General features: G+C 40.2%; 1 protein-coding gene across 1 annotated transcript; it reads right to left on the bottom strand.

Moving 5' to 3' along the window:
• Positions 1–332: 332 nt before the first annotated feature.
• gnb2 (guanine nucleotide binding protein (G protein), beta polypeptide 2) lies at positions 333–19,382 on the bottom strand. The gene is made up of 10 exons (XM_084074685.1): positions 18,645–19,382; positions 14,491–14,591; positions 12,061–12,099; positions 10,395–10,501; positions 6,624–6,687; positions 5,855–6,017; positions 4,808–4,874; positions 4,120–4,321; positions 2,769–2,985; positions 333–2,239 (listed from the first exon to the last, which is right to left on the bottom strand). The coding sequence occupies exons 2-10, from the start codon at positions 14,545–14,547 to the stop codon at positions 2,133–2,135; spliced, it is 1,023 nt and encodes a 340-aa protein (XP_083930811.1). The 5' UTR covers positions 14,548–14,591; positions 18,645–19,382; the 3' UTR covers positions 333–2,132.

Genomic DNA, 19,382 nt, shown 5'->3' with positions numbered 1-19,382 from the left:
TTGTGGTAATTGAATTTAAGAAAATTTCACATTCATGGTTACGCTTCCCAGTACCTTATGTTCAATGGCCTGTTTCACAAAATGCCACATTACTAATTAACACTCACTTTTTTTCCTTTTTTTTTTTAAGATTGAATTTTGCCAGTAGGTAAATAAAACCTAAATTGTGGTTCTTCAATGTGAACAGAAGTAGGAGGCAGTTTAGAAAATGTACAGTAATTGATTGGTTTTGCCATCATTGTAGAAGTGAGAAAATGTGGGTCCTTGATATTTCACCATGCAGAAAAAGTGGTGTTAAAATAACAGCTTTAGGGGAAACAAAAAAACACTGGCAAGGCTATGTGTATTTATTAATAGTATGTACAGATCTACCATCATAAAGTTGATATATTGACAAAGTCAAAGTATGAATATTGGCCCCCACTTGTCTGTTCATAATTTGTATCCCACTCACCTTATGAATCTTTAATTATTAATTTCATCATTATTCCAATAATCAAAGTGTATCTGAGGCACACAGGGAAAACATGAATAAGATAAGTGTAAAAAAAAAAAAGAAAAAGAAAAGTAATACAACAAAACTTTCAAAATTGAAACTTTGTGTACTTATGCGTGGGTGTACATGGCTATAAAAAATGGTAACTCATTGTGGTGTTTAGTTTATGTTAGAAGAAAATAATGGATATTTTCCATGGACCGTTATCATTGGTCCAGTCTGACTGCTCTCAGCAACTCTGGTGGTCAGTAATCTGTTTAATATTAATGGATCACTTTACATATCCTATAGCTTTCCTCATTCCTTCACATTAGTTATTGACATAAATGTGTAGTTACAGAAATTCAGTTTGAAGTGCATTTTGGACTTTATAGTTGACAAAGACAATAACTTCCTCTCCACTGTTAAGCTCAAGGAGGACTGATCTGTCAGAAAGTGTGTGTGTATGTGTGTGTTTGTGTGTTGATCATGTCACATGTGAATGTACGTAGGCCTATAGCTTGAGAGCTGTAAACTGGCAGACTCAGCCAATTACTACAGTGCAGTGCAGAGTCCTTGCAGGTGCTAATGAGAGATACCCAGGTATTATGAGCCAAATGCCTGATTTGTATGTGGTTACGCACCTGAAATAGCAGTTCAACAAGCTCATAACACATCACAGCACAATGTATTGTGAGCTTGTAGATCTTGTCATTTCTGGTGCACGACACCCACATCACAACTTAGGTATAAAATGAGGCTTAAACTGTTGCTTTGGATGTTCCTGATGGTGCAAGTTAGACTAATGACAGCCATATCTAACTGGCAGACAAATATTAAGTACCTCTTCCCCCTTTTTTGGAGAACCACATACAAAATAAAATATATAAGCTTGTGGTGGGTTTTCCCTTTTCATTAGGCCCACCTTTTTAGTCAGTGCCAGCTGTACCGATTATGCTTAGTTACTCTTGTATGAATCTTGCACGCCACAAAATAGCCGATCTACATGCTCAGTGAGCTGGTAGATAGGCTATTTTCGGCACACAACACTGTTGTACGACAGAATATAAATCAGGCTTTACTCTACTGCGTGTCAAACTTCTGAAGCCATCAATTGTGCTGCTGATAAACTTTATTGTTACCACTCTCAAACTACAGGCCGTGGATGTGTGAATTTGTGTGTTTTTGTTTCAAGAGGTTTCTGGCAACAAGTGGCATTTATGCACCTCTGTTGGAGCAGCTGTAGAAATTCTATTGTATTTGGGCACGTTTTAAATAGTACAAATGACGTGTTTTGTAACTGTAGCTTTTCTGTTGTGCACATAAATCAGTTGTGGGTAGTGACACCATGTGTTTCGAACCCTTGCGGACTTTTCCTGCATACAATGTGATGTGCATCTGTGTAAACTCATACCTAATTTTTATCACATATATTATGTACAGTACAAGGTTTCAGTCTGTATATGTTGCATACAGTGTGAATACTGTGTGCAAACAATGTGTCCCAAAAATGTGAAGTGTGTGTGTGTGTGTGTGTGTGTGTGTGTGTGTGTGTGTGTGTGTGTGTGTGTGTGTGTGTGTGTGTGTGTGTGTGTGTGTGTGTGTGTGTGTGTGTGTGTGTGTGTGTGTCGTTTATGTGCATGTCTCATGAAACTTGTCAGTTCCAGATCTTAAGGAAGCTATCCCAGGACCCAGTGGATACCGCCATGCCATCATCTGTCACACCTAGACAGCTCACACGATTGTCATGGCCAGCCAGGACTCCTGTTCGAAAAAGAAGACATTTAGTAACCTCTACATAGTATAGATCGTCACATTTTACAGATAGCAGAATGAAATAACACAACATGTTATATTCATAAGTGATAAAACATTGCCCTATGTTGTAGCCTGATGAACTTGCTTTGGAAATGCCGTAACAACCAAACATGTTGCTTTAATGAAATATCTCCTTTCCAAAGTATTGTTTTTTGTTGGAAATAGAGATGTGCATGACCAAAGTCGATTATTCTACTGCTATTAATAACGAATATTAGATTTTTGCACATCACCATTGTACAACCAAGTATAATATAAGGCTTATAGTTAATCAGACTAATCAATTTAGTGGATGATAAAAAATTTATTAGAAATGTTTTATGTTGATTCATTGATATACAGTATAAGAAGTAAAAAATAGAAAACCTTGCTTCTCAATTATCCGATTAGCCTACGGTTATTGGTTCTAAATGTTGGTTTCGAAAAAATATAAAAATATATTTTAGATTAATTGCCACGCCCCAGTTCCACTAACCTGCTCGATCTCCCTTCATGGCATCCCAGATGTTGCAGTTAAAGTCATCATAGCCGGCTAACAGCAGACGTCCGGAGCGTGAGAAAGCCACAGAGGTGATGCCACAGATGATGTTATCATGGGAGTACAGGCTGAGCTCCTGGTCTGCACGCAGGTCAAACAGCCTGCAGGTGGCATCGTCGGAGCCCGTGGCGAATGCACTGCCATTTGGAAAGAACTGAGGAGGAGCAGACGGAAAGCTCATAACATGATCTTTCCGTACAAATCCACATTTCTCGGTCTGTCTTCAGACCTGCCTGGGAAGTAGGGGTGTGCCGATACACTAATTTCACGAAACGATACGATACGATATTTGGCTCACAACTTCGATACGATTTCGATACGATACGATACGCACTTTTTTTATTATGAAAATATATGGAGGAGAAAAAAAGAAAATGCAAACAAATAATTCTGTTTTTGCATTATTCAGACATGCAAACTTGTAGCTTTTCAGCTCCAATAGCCGTTTTGAATCCAAATAGTATGACACCTGACCCGAAAAAAAAACATGTTGTCACTCTTTTCACTTCGGGGCCGTTTGCATGCCTGATTATTATGATTGTAAAAAAAAAAGATTTTTTTTTTTTTTTTTTTTTTTTTTTTTTCAAAAACGATATTTTTTTTTCCCAAAACGATACATATCGTCGCGAAAACGTATCGCGATATATCGCGGGACGATATATCGGCACACCCCTACTGGGAAGTGTGGATTTATTTTAAATAAACAGATCCAGGAAGAGGAATCAAGGACATAGAGGACATGATTTAATGAGAACAAGTCTAAACTGATTGAACTATATTCTAGCCCTGTGATCAGGAAGGGTTCACTTCACATTTTCTGTCAAATCAAGCAACAGAGCTAAGAAACCTTGATGTCATATAGATGTGCTATTGACAGTGGCTGGCTGCTATATATAGTTATTAACACCATAATATACAGGTTGGCTGTGGTATGCAATAGGATATCTATTTATAAATGCACATAATATGTGTGAGTCAGTCCGTCGTTTAACTTGAGCAAAAACGACGACTTCCAACTTGGCGTGTGTATCGCGAGAATTAGGTTGGATGAGCGATTGTCCACAACTGACAATCCAAAGATCTATATCTGTCTGTCTGTCATTGTAGTGAAAACAGGGCTTTAGATGAACACAGAATAATTTCCAGTGTAGATTGGTGTCCCAGAGATTAAAAATGGTTTATCAAATGCTGGTCCATGGTCTAATGCATATCAAACTGGGGGTCCTTGAAATTCAAAAGCTTTGAGAACCACACTGAACTAGGTCATTAATGATGTCGACACACTCACACAGACGGCGTTGATGTCCGACTCATGGCCCGTGAAGGTCTGCCGGCACATGCTGTCCCTAATGTCCCACAGTTTGATGGAGGCATCACAGGCTCCCGACACAAAGGTGCGGAGGTCGGGGGACAGGGACAGACTCATGACATCACCACTGTGGCCTGAAAACACTGTGGTTTGTTGACTCGTCTCAATGTCCCACAGTGCACTGGGGTAAAGAGCATCCAGTTAGAGTCCGATCCCTATGCAGTAAAATCATTCATCGTTCATTTAACTCTGAGTGTGTACAGATGTAACCAAATGGAACCTTACCCTTTTGTTAAGGTTTATTTATTTCATACTCTCACATGGCACAACTGAAATACGTGAATATGTACAGTATCTATGAATAAATTATAATAAAATAAAAGGGAGGATAAAAGCACAATCTGAACACAAATCTACACATGCATTGGCCTAAAACAATAATGGTTAAGTTCAAAAAGTACATTCTATTTGGCATTTAAAAGACTTGTTTTCAGGATATTTCGTCATTTTGACTCACTGAGACGGGTCCATTTGTTTACATTTGTACACTCGTTTGTACACTCAAGGGTTACATGAATACTCAGGATTTTACCGTCTATTGGTTTGATATGTGCAGTTACTGTACTTGTAAGGTATGTGTTTGGATCTTCATTTCAATAGGACTTACCATGTGGTGTCCCCCGAACTTGTGATTATTTGATTGTCATCAACGAAACGGCAACAAGACAGGTAACCTAGGACATAAAACATATCACTTGTTTCTGGTATTGTAATAGAGCTATCACAGATGCCAAGCTGTCTTTCACATTAACGTTAAAAAGCCTACCGTATATACTTAGTTGACTAGGGTCCCCGACCCCAAGGGCTCTATACTAGATCCTCCATTATTTCCCTCTACGCCCAATTTCTCCACCGAAAAGAACTGATCTACAGGCCATCTACAAGCCGATCTACAAGCTCCCAATACGATACTTTGTGAGCTTGTAGATAAGCTATTCAAATCGAACCTGGGACCTTCTGTTTCCCAGGCGGCCTCTCTACCCATTCAGTTATGGCTGAGGAGTAGAGGAGTCCTTGTTACTTCTTTCAGTGTTTCACGCAGTGTTGTCAGATGTACGATAATTATCGTATTTGTATGATAATTTTACCCTCTGTACGATCAATAATGCCAAAAATGCCCAAATGTACGATCATTTCGCCATACCACAAAAAGGTGTGAGAATGTACAAACTAAATTCCCTGGCTGCAGATTCGGGATCTGGTTTGGCTTTTCAAAATAAATCAATCTGACTTCCTAGATCTGTACTTGGAGGCATTAAAACACCGGTTGCGTCTTTCCAGTCCAGTTTCAGGCTTTTATTTGTGTAAGGTCCAGGAAGTGGTCCGATTCCACGCACCATATGTGACGCGTTTTTGTCTCATCGGAGTCTCAAATACTTAAGTTTTAAGGTTTCTCTTAAAATAAATACGCAATCGTTTGTGAAATGACATATTTACGCCTGTGATTTCTCTTTAATGGCTGTGTACGATAGTTTTCTTTCAAATACGATCATTTTAGGCCACCAGGTACGATAATTTAACATTCCCCATCTGGCATCACTGGTTACACGTAAGGTACCAGAATCTCCACTCCATTTAACTGCTAAATAGAATCTGGGCATTGTATGAGTCGTTTTCCAGTGTGTGTATGAGATGGTCAACGGTGCAAGTTTACCTGTGTGGCCAGGTAATTCCCTGCTGACCCTGACGTTGCCCTCACGGGTCTTCAAGCAGTAAATGGAGCAGATGTTGTCCAGACCTCCACAGGCCACATAGTTCCCAGAGGGAGCGTACGCACACGTCATTACCCAAGAGGAGCGCAGGGGAATGGCATGCATCTAGGAGATAAGATATACAGTGTCAGGCAGTGGAGATATATGGACTATTTTATTGGCTCTAAGAGAAATGGTTATTCTTATGGTTAAAGGTTTGTAGAACTGCAGGCTTATAATTAGGAAAACATTCACGTTAGGATGGGTGGGCCACAAACACTTTCAAGATTTTTAGGTGGGCCCTGATCCAGTAAAGGAAGGTCTGGGGACCACCAGTGGTCCTTGAGGGGGTTCCAGGTGGTCCCCAGCTAAATGATGGAGTTGGTAACCAAACGGACCCTTATAGATCTTTAACTCATGAGCGTGTAAAATTAAACCAAATGGACCCATTTGGTTTAATGTTACGCTCTCAAGAGTTACATTATTGTTAAACATCTGCATTACTTAAATAAATAATTGTTGTTTTGATCAACGTTTGCCTGTTATCTCCCACATAAATACAGCATGGAATTGTGGACAAAATCGTATCCAACGATTACAAAATATTCTAAGTGTTGGGTCTGAGAGGCTAAATCTCAGCAAATGGTGGTCCGTGGCCGAATAAATAATGGGCTTTGATATGAAAAGGGTTGAAAACCACTGCATTAGACAATATTACTTGCATGACTTTACCTTGTTAGTGGTGTAGCTGTCCCAGATGATTAGCTTTCCATCTTGAGAGGCACTGACCAGAAGTCTGTGGAGACAGATGATTCAAACATTTTATACCTTTCCTGTACAGCTGTAACCATTAACATGCATCAACCATAGATATACGCTATGGTTTCTGATGAAGTAGATGCTATAGATTAGAACTTAATTTAAATGCACCTCACATTTTCCATAGTAACTGGTCTACATGGAAAAATTGTAAAAAAAAAAAAAAAAGAAAATTGTGAAAACTGATAGTGTTAATTGTTTGTGCATTGTTGGAGTTTGATAATAAATACTGTATGACCAAAGGAATTTCAAATGCGTTGTATTTTACAGTGTCCCAGGTGTCATTTACAGTAGGGGGAAGAAGGTATAGAGTCTCTTCTTAATCCCGTGGGGGAAATTCAGCTTCACCCAGCTGATGCCATGACGGTCATGAATAGCACTCAGGGGGGGGAGCAGTTAGGGGTTAAGTGTCTTGCTCAGAGACACTTTGACATAGACGGGCCGGGAGGCGAACCGGTGACCTCCTGATTACCTGACAGCCTCTCTACCCACTAAGCTACAGCTGCCGCAGTATGCTAGGACAACAGATCCCTTCTCAAGTGTGTTTTTTTCTTTTCTGTGTTCTAGCATATTAGTCATGCAAGTGTACTGTACAAACACATGTACAGTATTTGGGACAGGCTCACATTGTGTTGTTTTTATTCCATGCTGGTGGTTAAAAGATCTGATGTAGAAAACTTTAAATCACTATCGGAGCAACACAGACTTCAACAGTTACTGGCAAGGAGAAACAGGACTTTTTATTTAGTTATTCATCATTTTTTTAAGCTCTGTTGCAAGGTCACCGTTTCAAAGCTGGTAAATGACAGGCTTAATTAACCATATGAACCCCTATTCTGGGCATGTCATAATAGGTTCAGGGTGGTCTTTGTTGTTACATCTTGTGTACAGCTACATAAGAGTAAAAATAGTTTTTGTCTGGCTTCAGATAGCGTCTTCATAATAGGCAAACATTTGGCAAAAATAGCAGATCTACGCTATTTTTGGCTAAAGATTTGGTGTAGAGGGAAAACAAGGTGGAGGCCAAGAATAGACACCTGGGGGTATATAGGGTGTAAGGCCTTTCTTTACTGCACATTTCCTCACTCAGTCACAACATAATACTTCATACTGCTGCATAGCAGTATCACAATATTAAAATATCAAATATTAGTGTATAATACAGAGATTTATATATTTGTATATGAATATTTTTTTGTATGTATTACAAATCTATTAGTCTATTGTCAGCACTGTACAAGGCCGGCCTTACGAAAACAGACAGGGGTACTTGCCAAAAATAAAAACAGAATTAATTCAAATGATCATAGTATAAGATTCGGCTGGCACAGCTGGCATTCAGTCGGTGCTAGCATAAGGTATATGAACCGGACATGGCCCAGATGTGGCAAGGTTTTTAAGGCGGCAAACAGATGTCAAAATGTGGCCTGTGCTCCACTATACGTATATGGCCTGTCTTGTCCCACAGTTACAATGTAATTTCAGGTATTTTTGAGTAAGTTGCTAATATTTATTTAATACTTCACTGACTTCGGCGTCCTTAAAGCAAAACAAAGCTGTTCATTGTGGTTGTGTTTTTCATACAACAGTAGTTAAAAATATTTCTTTATTCAGCTAGCAAACCCCGACCAACGATAGCGTTACATAAGTCCATTCTTGGCGGCAGAGTGGAAGCGTCATTCCTCTGTCCTGGAACAGTTGAGCCACTGAAGTCAAAATGACGTGGCTCTGGAGGTGACTGAACTAGAGAATGCCAAGAACCCCAAGTGTTCTGGGGGGACAATTCGCCAGAAATGGCCAATCGTTGAGAGCTTGTAGATCTGCTTTGGTGTGGTGTGGATTTGGTGTGGAAGGAAACAAGAGCAGACCCAGTATAGAGGGTTTATGTGACATTTGGTGGCAAGTCGTTGACATGCCGTGCCCATTTCAACACATATTTACTTTTGAATGCATAGCACTACCAAATGTAGATTAGACTACAGGGTTTGTTTGGAGAAGTGACAGAGATACATTTTTCTTGTATCCATTGCTCCTCTACCTGGAGTTAAGAAAGGGAGTGATGATAGGTTGCGTGCAAAAAAATCTGATTTAAACTTAATAATAAAATAGCAGAATGAATGATTAAAACCAGGAATTATAGCATGAACATGGATTTTTAAACAATCCTCCTATAATTCTACAAACCTGTCCCCAAAACCTGTCCTCAAAATCTCTCTGTTCTGCCCGGTTCCCCTCAGTGGCTGGAGCAATTAATCTCAATTTGAACACGGGCATTGACCATTAGCATATGCACAAAATAATGACGCCCGTTTTTCACTTTCCCAAAATGTAAGCGGTTTATTAGCGTTTTTATGTAAAGACCAGCTATCGTCACAAGGTTACTGTACAGCCGTTGCCATGGTTACAGCCCTGCATGGGATGATCATCAAACTGCGCGGTTACAGCCCTGCGGCTACAGCCCTGCATGGGATGATCATCAAACTGCGCATGCGTGGAATCCGCAGACCCACTGTTATACTGTTGCCGTCCGGAACACACAGAGAACGCGAATAAACTTATGAAGGAACTTTCATTTACGGGCCGTGTACAATCACACTGCGTTTTAAGAGTGGGAGGATGCTTTGGATATCATCTTCACACTACTGGCACGCAAATTCACACGTGCAACGTTCAAATCCAGGTTGTGGATTAGCTCAAACAGCTTAAACATCAACTTCTCATGGTTGTGGGAGAGAGATAGCACATCCCCACGCTACGGAGCAGAACGTCGGGTCCGGGGACCCCCGCGAAGCATTCTCTGGAGGTCCCCCTGCCTCCGTGCTGTGAATCACAACAACATGTGGAGCTGTCGTGTGTATGTGTGTGTGTGTGCGCGTGCGTGCGTGCGTGCGTGTGTTTGACTCATAGGAACACACATAACTAAAAGTCTGCCCAATATTTTGAGTGCGCACATCCCCGGGTATGGACTATAATAATAATAATAACAATAATGCTGATATCTATTGGCTCTGTGGTTCAAACCCAATATTAGACACAATGTCACGGAGTAAACAAGCTAATGAAATGAGCTAACCTGGCCTTAAGGTGGACTGACTTACGGTAGACCAGTAATTCTACAAAGAGCTAATGTGACACCAACTCATAACCCCCGTCTCATCAAAGTCTCAACGAGATGCAGTCACATTACTCATACCAATATCAAATATCTCCATTATGCAACTATAAAGTACAATGTTATATACATTGTTGGACAGTAATGGATAAATGTTTCTTCGTTACTTTTAACACACAATTTGACATATATTGTGGGTGTTTGGTAATGAATATGATATTGAATATATTGGAAGGGGTCCTTGGGGCCAAAAAGGTTTGGGACTATTGCTGTGCAGCACATAACCCAATGTCTGTTAATACCTTGACTGCACACATCCCGGGTATGGACTAGTAATAGTAAAGACTGAGCCGACTGAGGTAACTCAGTCGGTATAGAGCTCTCGCCTTTGGACCACAAGGTCATGGGTTCAATCCCGGGCACCGCCAACTCAGCGTATGAGTAGCACGGCTTGGGTTCAGCTTCACCCAGCTGATGGCTGTTCAGATGCTCATGATGAGCACTCTACCCACTAAGCTACAACCACCCCTCAAAGTGCATGGCGTACCCATAGATCTTACTACTAAACCCACCTTGAGTCGGTGCCCCAGTGCATGGCATAGATCTTAGCAAGGTGACCGCGAAGAGTGCGCCTTGTCCGCATCTGGATCCTCCCTACAGGATCCAGACCTGCAGTTATCTGTAAATCAAATAGAGATACGTTTGTCAAAACATCAGAGTGCATTTGTTCCACAGTTATAACATTTTACTTACAAGCTCACAATGCATAACAAGAGCAGTGCCCCCCCCCCAAAGAAATCTACCTCTATTGCCCAGTTTTCCACTCTTCCGAAAGACTGGGCACCTCTAGTCCCCTCTCTTCCGGGAAATAAAATGCTGCCCAGATTTCTCTAGTGCCCACTCCCTGTATCCTGGTAAACCAATCCTTACTTATTCATGGATACCTTGGTTAAGACTGAAGATGGTTACCAAAAATGTCCCACTTATTCTTACCTCACCTCACCTATAAGTATTCATGCATGAGGGTTATTAGCTATGTATGCATTTCAATATTAACTAGAAAAAGTGCTCCTCGGAGCACAACTCTCCGCTGTTGGGAATGTTGGGAATGTTCTATCTGTATAAGTGTCCTATCCGTCCTGTCTGTATAAGTGTCCTATCCCTCCTGTCTGTATAAGTGTCCTATCCGTCCTGTCTATGTAAGTGTCCTATCCGTCCTGTCTGTGTAAGTGTCCTATCCGTCCTGTCTGTGTAAGTGTCCTATCCAATTGTTACAGTATCCACCATTTCTCAACCATTTCGTGATTGTTCCCGTCTTACCTCACTCTTACCAGACTTGTGTTGGGAATGTTGGGAATGTTCTAATTCTTATGTTCTAACTGTCCTATCCATCCTGTCTGTATAAGTGTCCGATCCGTCCTGTCTGTATAAGTGTCCTATCCGTCTGTATAAGTGTCCTATCCGTCTTGTCTGTATAAGTGTCCTATCCGTCCTGTCTATGTAAGTGTCCTATCCCTCCTGTCTGTGTAAGTGTCCTATCCCTCCTGTCTGTATAAGTGTCCTATCCGTCCTGTCTGTATACTGTAAGTGTCCTATCCGTCCTGTCTGTATACTGTAAGTGTCCTATCCGTCCTGTCTGTGTAAGTGTCATATCCCTCCTGTCTATGTAAGTGTCCTATCCGTCCTGTCTGTGTAAGTGTTCTATCCGTCCTGTCTGTATAAGTGTCCTATCCGTCCTGTCTGTATAAGTGTCCTATCCGTCCTGTCTGTATAAGTGTCCTATCCGTCCTGTCTGTGTACTGTAAGTGTCCTATCCGTCTGTGTAAGTGTCATATCCCTCCTGTCTATATAAGTGTCCTATCTGTCCTATCTGCCAATTATGTATCAGCCATGCAGCCATTTCGTGATGGTTCCTGTCTTACCTCACTTTGACAGTGTCAAAGACACTGTCAAAGTGACGCCATGTATTTATACAGCATTTCACCGTATTGTCACGTGTCACGTGAGGCTTGACCAATCGGTGTGTCATATTTAGAAAGTGAAAACAATACTCTCCTGCGGAGAGTAATAATAATATTATTAATGGTATTAACGGTTACTGAAAGAGTCGTAATTATGAAGCAATTATTAATGCATTCAAATAAAACCACACAAGGCACCATATACAATAAAACAACAATATTGTGATGGACCTGCCCAACCGAGCTTATAGACAGGTATTTGGATAATGACACTGACCTGTGTCAACGTTGAATCCCCGCAGGCTTTCCTGGCATCCTAAAAACATAGAATCATTGCATTAATTAAAAAGAAAATAAATAAATTAATCATTGTATTAATTAAAAAGAAAATAAATAAATTAAACAAAAAGTAAATATCTCATCTCTTTTTGTAAGGGAGAAATCCTTTGGTTTTTTCTCTTGCAACATTGGTCCAAAGATGATAATATGACATGGGATCCTCTCGACAAATAGGCTTACATTTTGTGGCGGTAAGGAGAGAACGTTCTTGAGACTTTAAAAGGAGATCAGTAATAAGATACCGGAGGTGGAAATTAGATACTTGTGACTTAATACACTAATAATAACTTGACATTTCTATATACTTTTAAAAACATGTACTTTCACCTTTGTGTTCAGCCATATTCTACTCTTACTTAACTCTTTGCCTGCCATGGACGCCTTAACGCGTCGAATTCTGCCAAGGCGCAGCCTGCCAACGACGAGTTTGGACACTTTTTCAGTGGTTTTTCACTGCCTGATGACAACCGGAATTGACGTAATTTTGTTTACTAAAAAGCTTGTTTACTTCCTGTTTATTTTCTATGGGGAAATGGCTATATCTCTGCTAGATCTCCGTTCCTCTTGCTTTACAGCAAAAACAAGCCTCATTCAAATGGCCGCAGCTGTGCAATGGATTACCCCAAGCAGATAAAAAACAAATCGTAACTACCGGACCCCCGTACGTGTAATGAGCCGATCTCCATGATGACGGAGGTCACGGAGCTGGATAGATAGATAGGATACTTTATTGGCAGTTTAAATAAAAATTCACAGCAGTGTCAGTCATTAATAAAACGCCAATGTGGACTATACACAAAAAAGCTGTAGCTTGTTTCCATTGTGGTCCACTGGAGAATATTCCATGATTTTTCAAAAGGTACAATAAAATCGACGTTTTCGCTGGCAGCAGTGGCACACTATTGCACTATTACTCTGGCAGTTAAAGAGTTACGGTAAGTTTTATTTATCGATAATCTAAGAGTAGTATGGGTATCTAGTATGTATCATTCTGAACTTTTAAAATAGCTCAAAAGTCATCATTCTGAAATACTTAGGCTGAAAATGATCCATCATATTGTTTGCAGGGGTCACACAAAAATGTGCCAATGGGGCACATTATACAGCTGTGGTACAGTTTGCACAAAAACAGTAGCAGTATCTTTTCATGAGTTACCCTTGAACGTATACTTGAGTCATTTTGTAAACAAATACCGTTACTTTATGCCGGGTTCACATTGCAAGACTTTAGTGCAGATTATCCACTCGCAAAATGTTTTTTTCACGCAAATCAGGGTTTGCTGATTCTATGACATTATAATATATCTTTACATTAATACAGTTATAGCATTGGAATCGGAGATGCAGAGATAGAATCAATAGAATTAGAATAGAAACAGTCCGAGGGGAAATTGTATACCACAGTTGCTCAAGTAAAACAAACATGACTGTCTGCAGACTTTGAAAGTCGTGCAGTGTTTAGAGGACATTACGCTGACAAGTAGGCCTGCTTCTATTGATTAGGCCTATTTTCTTAGCTATTATTCTATCTATTAATTCTTCAATTAATCAAGTATGCGTGTTATTTTTTGTATTATTTAAATATCATTGAATCGACACAAAAAAAATCGAATTGATTTTACGACTAATTTGTTTAGTCTGATTAACCACTTAAGGCCTATTTTATACTGTACTTCGTCATACAATGGTGTCGCACAAATAGCAGAAATTCCCGAATGTACAAGCTCAGCTTGTAGATCTGCTACTTTAGCTATTTTTGAAAATGTTTGAAGATTTCAATTATCGATAATTTTATAGTTTTAAAAAAAAATAATGAATTGATTACTCTGATCAACTGTTGCACACCTAATGACAAGCACATGTTAATTAACCACTTAAACCCTGTATGGTTGAGCAGAGTCCTTCAGGGCTCTATATGGTGTCTTTTCTGTTTTCTGTTAATGTGGGGAAAGCTTTAGCTGAAAATAGCCAATCAACAATAGCCTGGCATGGCCAGACTAATATCACTGTGTAGATATTAGTCTGGAAACCAGCATTTCCAAGGGCCAAATTAAAAAAATGCCTCTGGTGATAAACCCGTCCCATATTTGCATAGTGGGCTCTGATTCGTCCCTCACTAATTCGGAGGGAGTGAAATCCAATCACAACTGAGCGGTGCCAGACCAAATCTGCCGAGGGACAATTTTTTTGGGAATGGCAGATTCGTCTGGTTTCCAGGCTAGATCGACAAGCTCACAACGTGACGCCGCGTTGTGAGCTTGTCGATCTGCTATCTGGAAGGCTTTCCCCACAATACGGATGCTGGGGTTTCAGTGGTTAAATAGCAAAACATTATATTGTTGGGAAGAAAATGCCAGCTCAGACTTACTCTTATCTGGTTCCGAAGTTGCTCGGCCTCCTGGCGTAGCTGCTCCAACTCACTCATGTTGAATTTCTCCTGGGCCGTCGCCTGGTGCGGAGGGTGAAGGGCTGTCATGATTACACAGTTAAGTTAATTTGTTTTTAGCATTGAACATCGGAACATTTTGTATTAATTAATAATTCATTTCCGTTTGGTTTTTGACGTGTTGTAAACTTGTAGATCTGCTATTTCTGCCATTTTGGGATTTTCTTTTTAAATGTATGAACATTTTTCAACATGGAAACAATGATGACGATTATCAAAATAATTGCAATTAGATCATATAATCTATGTGACAGGCCCCGGGTGTGTTAGAGATTTAGAAAACATTTCATCTCCATCAGTGGTTCTAAACCTTTTCTGGATCAGGGCCCACTTGAAAATCTCAAAAATATTCTTGGCCCACCCATCCCTTAAGACGGCAGGTCAGATGGGTGGGGCCACGTGCATTTTCGGAGTTTGTTTATTTTCAATCAATCAATCGATTGTGTTCCGGCTTGGATAAGTGGAACTAACTTCCTCTTTATCGGTATCATAATGAAAACTCTTTTTTCCCCCCCGAGATTTTACAGAAAACATACCATGACATTATTTTTTTGTTTTTTATTATATCAATGTTATATTATCATTCAAATCTAAGGGTTTTGCCAATTATTTGGGGGCCCACTGGTTGAGAACCACTGATCTACATACACTCCTTCATACAAGTGAATGAACGTTCCATTTGGTGCAGCAGATCAGAGCAAATCTGTGCTTTCAGAATGATCACATTGGTTCCATTTCAACAGAACAGAACACATCCATTCCATATAGCACTAAATTAAGCCAATTTTGTGACAGCTAATGCATTTTGACCCAGGCCTGGGAAAATATTTTAATCTCTGGCTTTACTGAATTCATACAGTGAGAAAAGCCCTGTAATCTGTTTATGACAGTGCAGCCATATCTGGTTTAACTGAGGAACATAATCTGTAATGACTAAGCTTCTATGGAGTATCACAGTCAGGCATCATCTGAATGAACAGGCCTACTCCCTTTAAAAATGAATCAGCAGTGGTTCCCAAACAATGGTCACGGACCCCTTTTTATGGGTTGAGAGTAAATATCCCCATTTTTGAAGTGTTGTAAAGGACACGTTTCAAACAAATAACATAAATTGAGAAAAAAATATATAATCCATGAATTTAAAGAAAAACATTTAAGAAATTGTGAAAATATAGCTATTTTCACAATTAAATAGGGCTTAAGTTATTAATTCATTCTGTGTTTTTGTAAGTCTGGGGAGACACTACAGTGCCCATACTGGGTGTGTATCAGGTAATGTTCCGCTAAAACTGGACACAATAGAGCACCGAAGTCTGACATAATTTACACATCCTAGGTTTGTCTACCTGGTTCGCAGTTTTCCACCCCCATTCTGAATCCCCATAGACGTATTTAATATTGCGTCAAATAAGAACTGTGTTCCAAAAACAAATAAATGACCCTGGCGGTTTTACTCTTATGGATATGAAGCATCAACTGACGGTCAGAAAACGATAATGTTACTTCCGCCAAATTAGTTAAATTTTCGCCAGAAACAGACTGTATCAAATATAAGTGACTGACTATCATAAACGATACAGAACCTCCTCCCTGACAATATCGCCGAGACATTTTGTTTAATTTTGGACCACAATTTTTATGGATATGATTCTAAGATGACCAAATGTTATTCTCCATAGCTAAATTACTTTACGAACCTGGGGATGAACGAGTGACGTCAGGACTTCTGTACTCTACTGTATGTTAAGTGTTCTATGTGGCTCCCTGTAGTGTGTCATAATATGATGGAGGCCACTGCAAAATCAAATACTCACACTTTTCATCTAGTCACACTTAGGCTAATAAGTCTAACTGCACCAAAGTTTTATCATCATGTTCTCAATAGGATGATCCTTGATCCCCACAAAACGGTTGCACGTCCAAAACTGCATCCCAAAATGGGCACTTGCATTTGCATTTTGTGGGGTCATTCAAATTCACATGAAAACACTACACTGTGAACTGCATATGAGATTTGCATGAACCGTCACTTTTATGCCACTCACTATGCAAACATTGAGCGGGTACATTCTAGAACAGTGGTTCCCAAACCTTTTAGCTCCAGAACCAAAAGAGAAATTTGATGTTTCCCCGGGACGCAAACTAATGAAATGGCAGATCTACGAGCTCACAATGTGTCGAATTTGCGGCACGTTGTGAGCTTGTAGATCTAATATGTTCTTCTTAATTTTTCTTATGTATGGAATTATTATTTTTTATGTATGTATGAATTTCTTTTGATTTTTTTTCCTGAAAATAAAATAAACAAAAACCTAAAAAGGGGGGATATTTACTGGCGACCCATAAAAATGAGTCTGTGACCCAAACTTGGGTCCCTACCCAGTGTATGTGAGCCACTGTTCTAGAATCTAAAGGAATAAAACAGCACATCACAAAGCTTTCCATACTCTAAAAACAGGAATATGCACACACACAGTAGTACACAGTACAAGGGAGAGCAATTAGCTAGGTCATTGTTCCCTGGGGGAGCCTCTGACCAGATGGATCACACAGCACTAATGGAAGCCAATGGGGGTACATCAGTGGGTCCCAGTCTCCTGGCACAGCTGTTCATTTTACCCAGTAAAGCACTGGGAGGGGTGATGCATCACACATTAGAGTTTGAGTGGGCATGGCACACCATTGTCCAGTAAAATGATCAAACGAATATTTGAACGAATATAGTGTGTGTGTGTGTGTGTGTGTGTGTGTGTGTGTGTGTGTGTGTGTGTGTGTGTGTGTGTGTGTGTGTGTGTGTGTGTGTGTGTAAGGGAGGGAGGGAGATATACTGTATGGTGACATCTTTGACAGATAAGTCAGACCTAGTTTAAGTCACATCAAGCCTGTTTAAATCCACAGAGATGTTTTAATTTGTACAATATTTCTATCTCCCAACTGGACGTGCAGAGGCATAAATACATCCCAATACTGTCAAAAAGCATGACTGTGTTGATAATGATGACGATGAAACAAGGTATACTTAAACTATCTTTTATATCAAGAGCTCACCTACCTAGGTTGTTACTCAAATCGTGGGTTTTATTCAGTGGTTCACAAACGTTTTCATTATATTTGGCCGTGGACCCCCCCATCTGAAGATATTTTGTACCAGGGACCCTCATACAAGATGTATTTGCGTTCTTAAAATGTTATTTCAATTAGCAGATCTACAAGCTCACCGCTCTTCACAGCATGATGTGTTGTGAGCTTGTAGATCTGCTATTGTCCCACTGTATATAGGATTAAAGTAGTTACATTTATTTGTATGCTATATTAACTGGGGACTCCCTGGAACCCCCCCAAGGACCCCTGGGGGTCCCCGGACCCCACTTTGAGAACCACTGGTGAGAACCACTGGTTTTATTTATTATTGGCCTTGGAATTCATGTGCTGTAACGTAAGTGACAGTAAGTCCAAGAACATGATGCAAAGTGACAGTAGTGTCCCCACCCCTTGAATGCACAGCATTATGATAGGATGTCTGAGTTTACATAGCATCCATGGCTTAAGACTGAAATTGGCTATAAGCGCAATGAATGCCACAATATGCTGCATCTCTGTCAGAGCAGACATAACATTGCTTTGCCGAGCACTAGCTGGCTTAATAGACCATTATATCAGATACATGTATCTGTAAATTACAGCACTAACTAAGCCTAAAGCACTAATAAGGTTTACGGTTCCTCCCATAGATCTATAAATAATATCCGCAGTAAAAGGGAAACAGAATGTATTGTTCAACACATTCCATTGGGGTTATAGTTCACTGAATTTGGACTTTATGTCGTTTCGGTTTCAAAATGGTAAAACAGCCTATTTAAGCTTCGTTAATGTAGACTATACAACACTTGATCAGCAGCCATGGATGATGAAAGGCCTTGACCACATCTGCTTTAAAATACGGATGTAAATGTATGTGATCGAAATGATGATCCATGAATATAGGCCCACCACTGGTTGGCACATCATCCAGCCATCTTACACCCAATAGGCCATATAGCCTACAATAGTCCCAGGATTTGATAATAGATGACTACCTGTTAATGCTCCCGATGATGTTGCAGCTTTTCTGGCGTGGAAACAATGTTTCACAATGTGTCCTCTTTTTTTTATTCACAATGAGCTGCAGAGAAGATACTGTGCACGTCCACTTTGCTTCGTGTCACGATTTAGGCTATTTCAAATGTACAGTGTTTCCAGAACGTTGAGCAGGCCTATAGAGAATCCATATCTCCCGTTTTAATGGACCTCTTGAAAAGATGAGATCTGCTGTTGTGTTGCCGTTTCCTCTTCGGATCGCCTTGCCTTTTTACATCCGACAACTTCACTAAAACACACTCGTCTATGCGACATAAGCGCAACTATAAGCTCGTACTTCTTCCACAAATCGACGAATATCCATGAAATGCTGTGATGAATAAATACGATTCAGTCGGGGTTTTTTTTACTCAGATTGTCGTTTTCGTGACGTTGTCCTCGTTTCCTTCCTCTTACTTTGCGAGGCTATTCTCCTCCCTCTCCCCTCACTGACACTTCATGATGACTGTCGCCTCCTCGTCCAAATGTGATCCACTGGATCAATTGCAATGCGTTGCGGCTTAATGCGACTTACATAGAAATAACACGATCGAAATGCGACTTGGAGCAGGGAACCCACCCACCGACGATCTACACTAATTTCGCAAAAAACATTGTCGTGAAATGAGCAGACCAGTAGGTTAGATGTCCGTGGAGATCCTTGTGTAGTCTATGCTGTGCTGCTGTGTAAATATTTG

The sequence above is a fragment of the Gymnoscopelus microlampas genome, assembly GCF_963454915.1.
Source record: "Gymnoscopelus microlampas genome assembly, chromosome: 12".
Taxonomy (NCBI): domain Eukaryota; kingdom Metazoa; phylum Chordata; class Actinopteri; order Myctophiformes; family Myctophidae; genus Gymnoscopelus; species Gymnoscopelus microlampas.
Note: the sequence above shows the minus strand (reverse complement) of the source record. Positions and strands in the feature narration are given on the sequence as shown.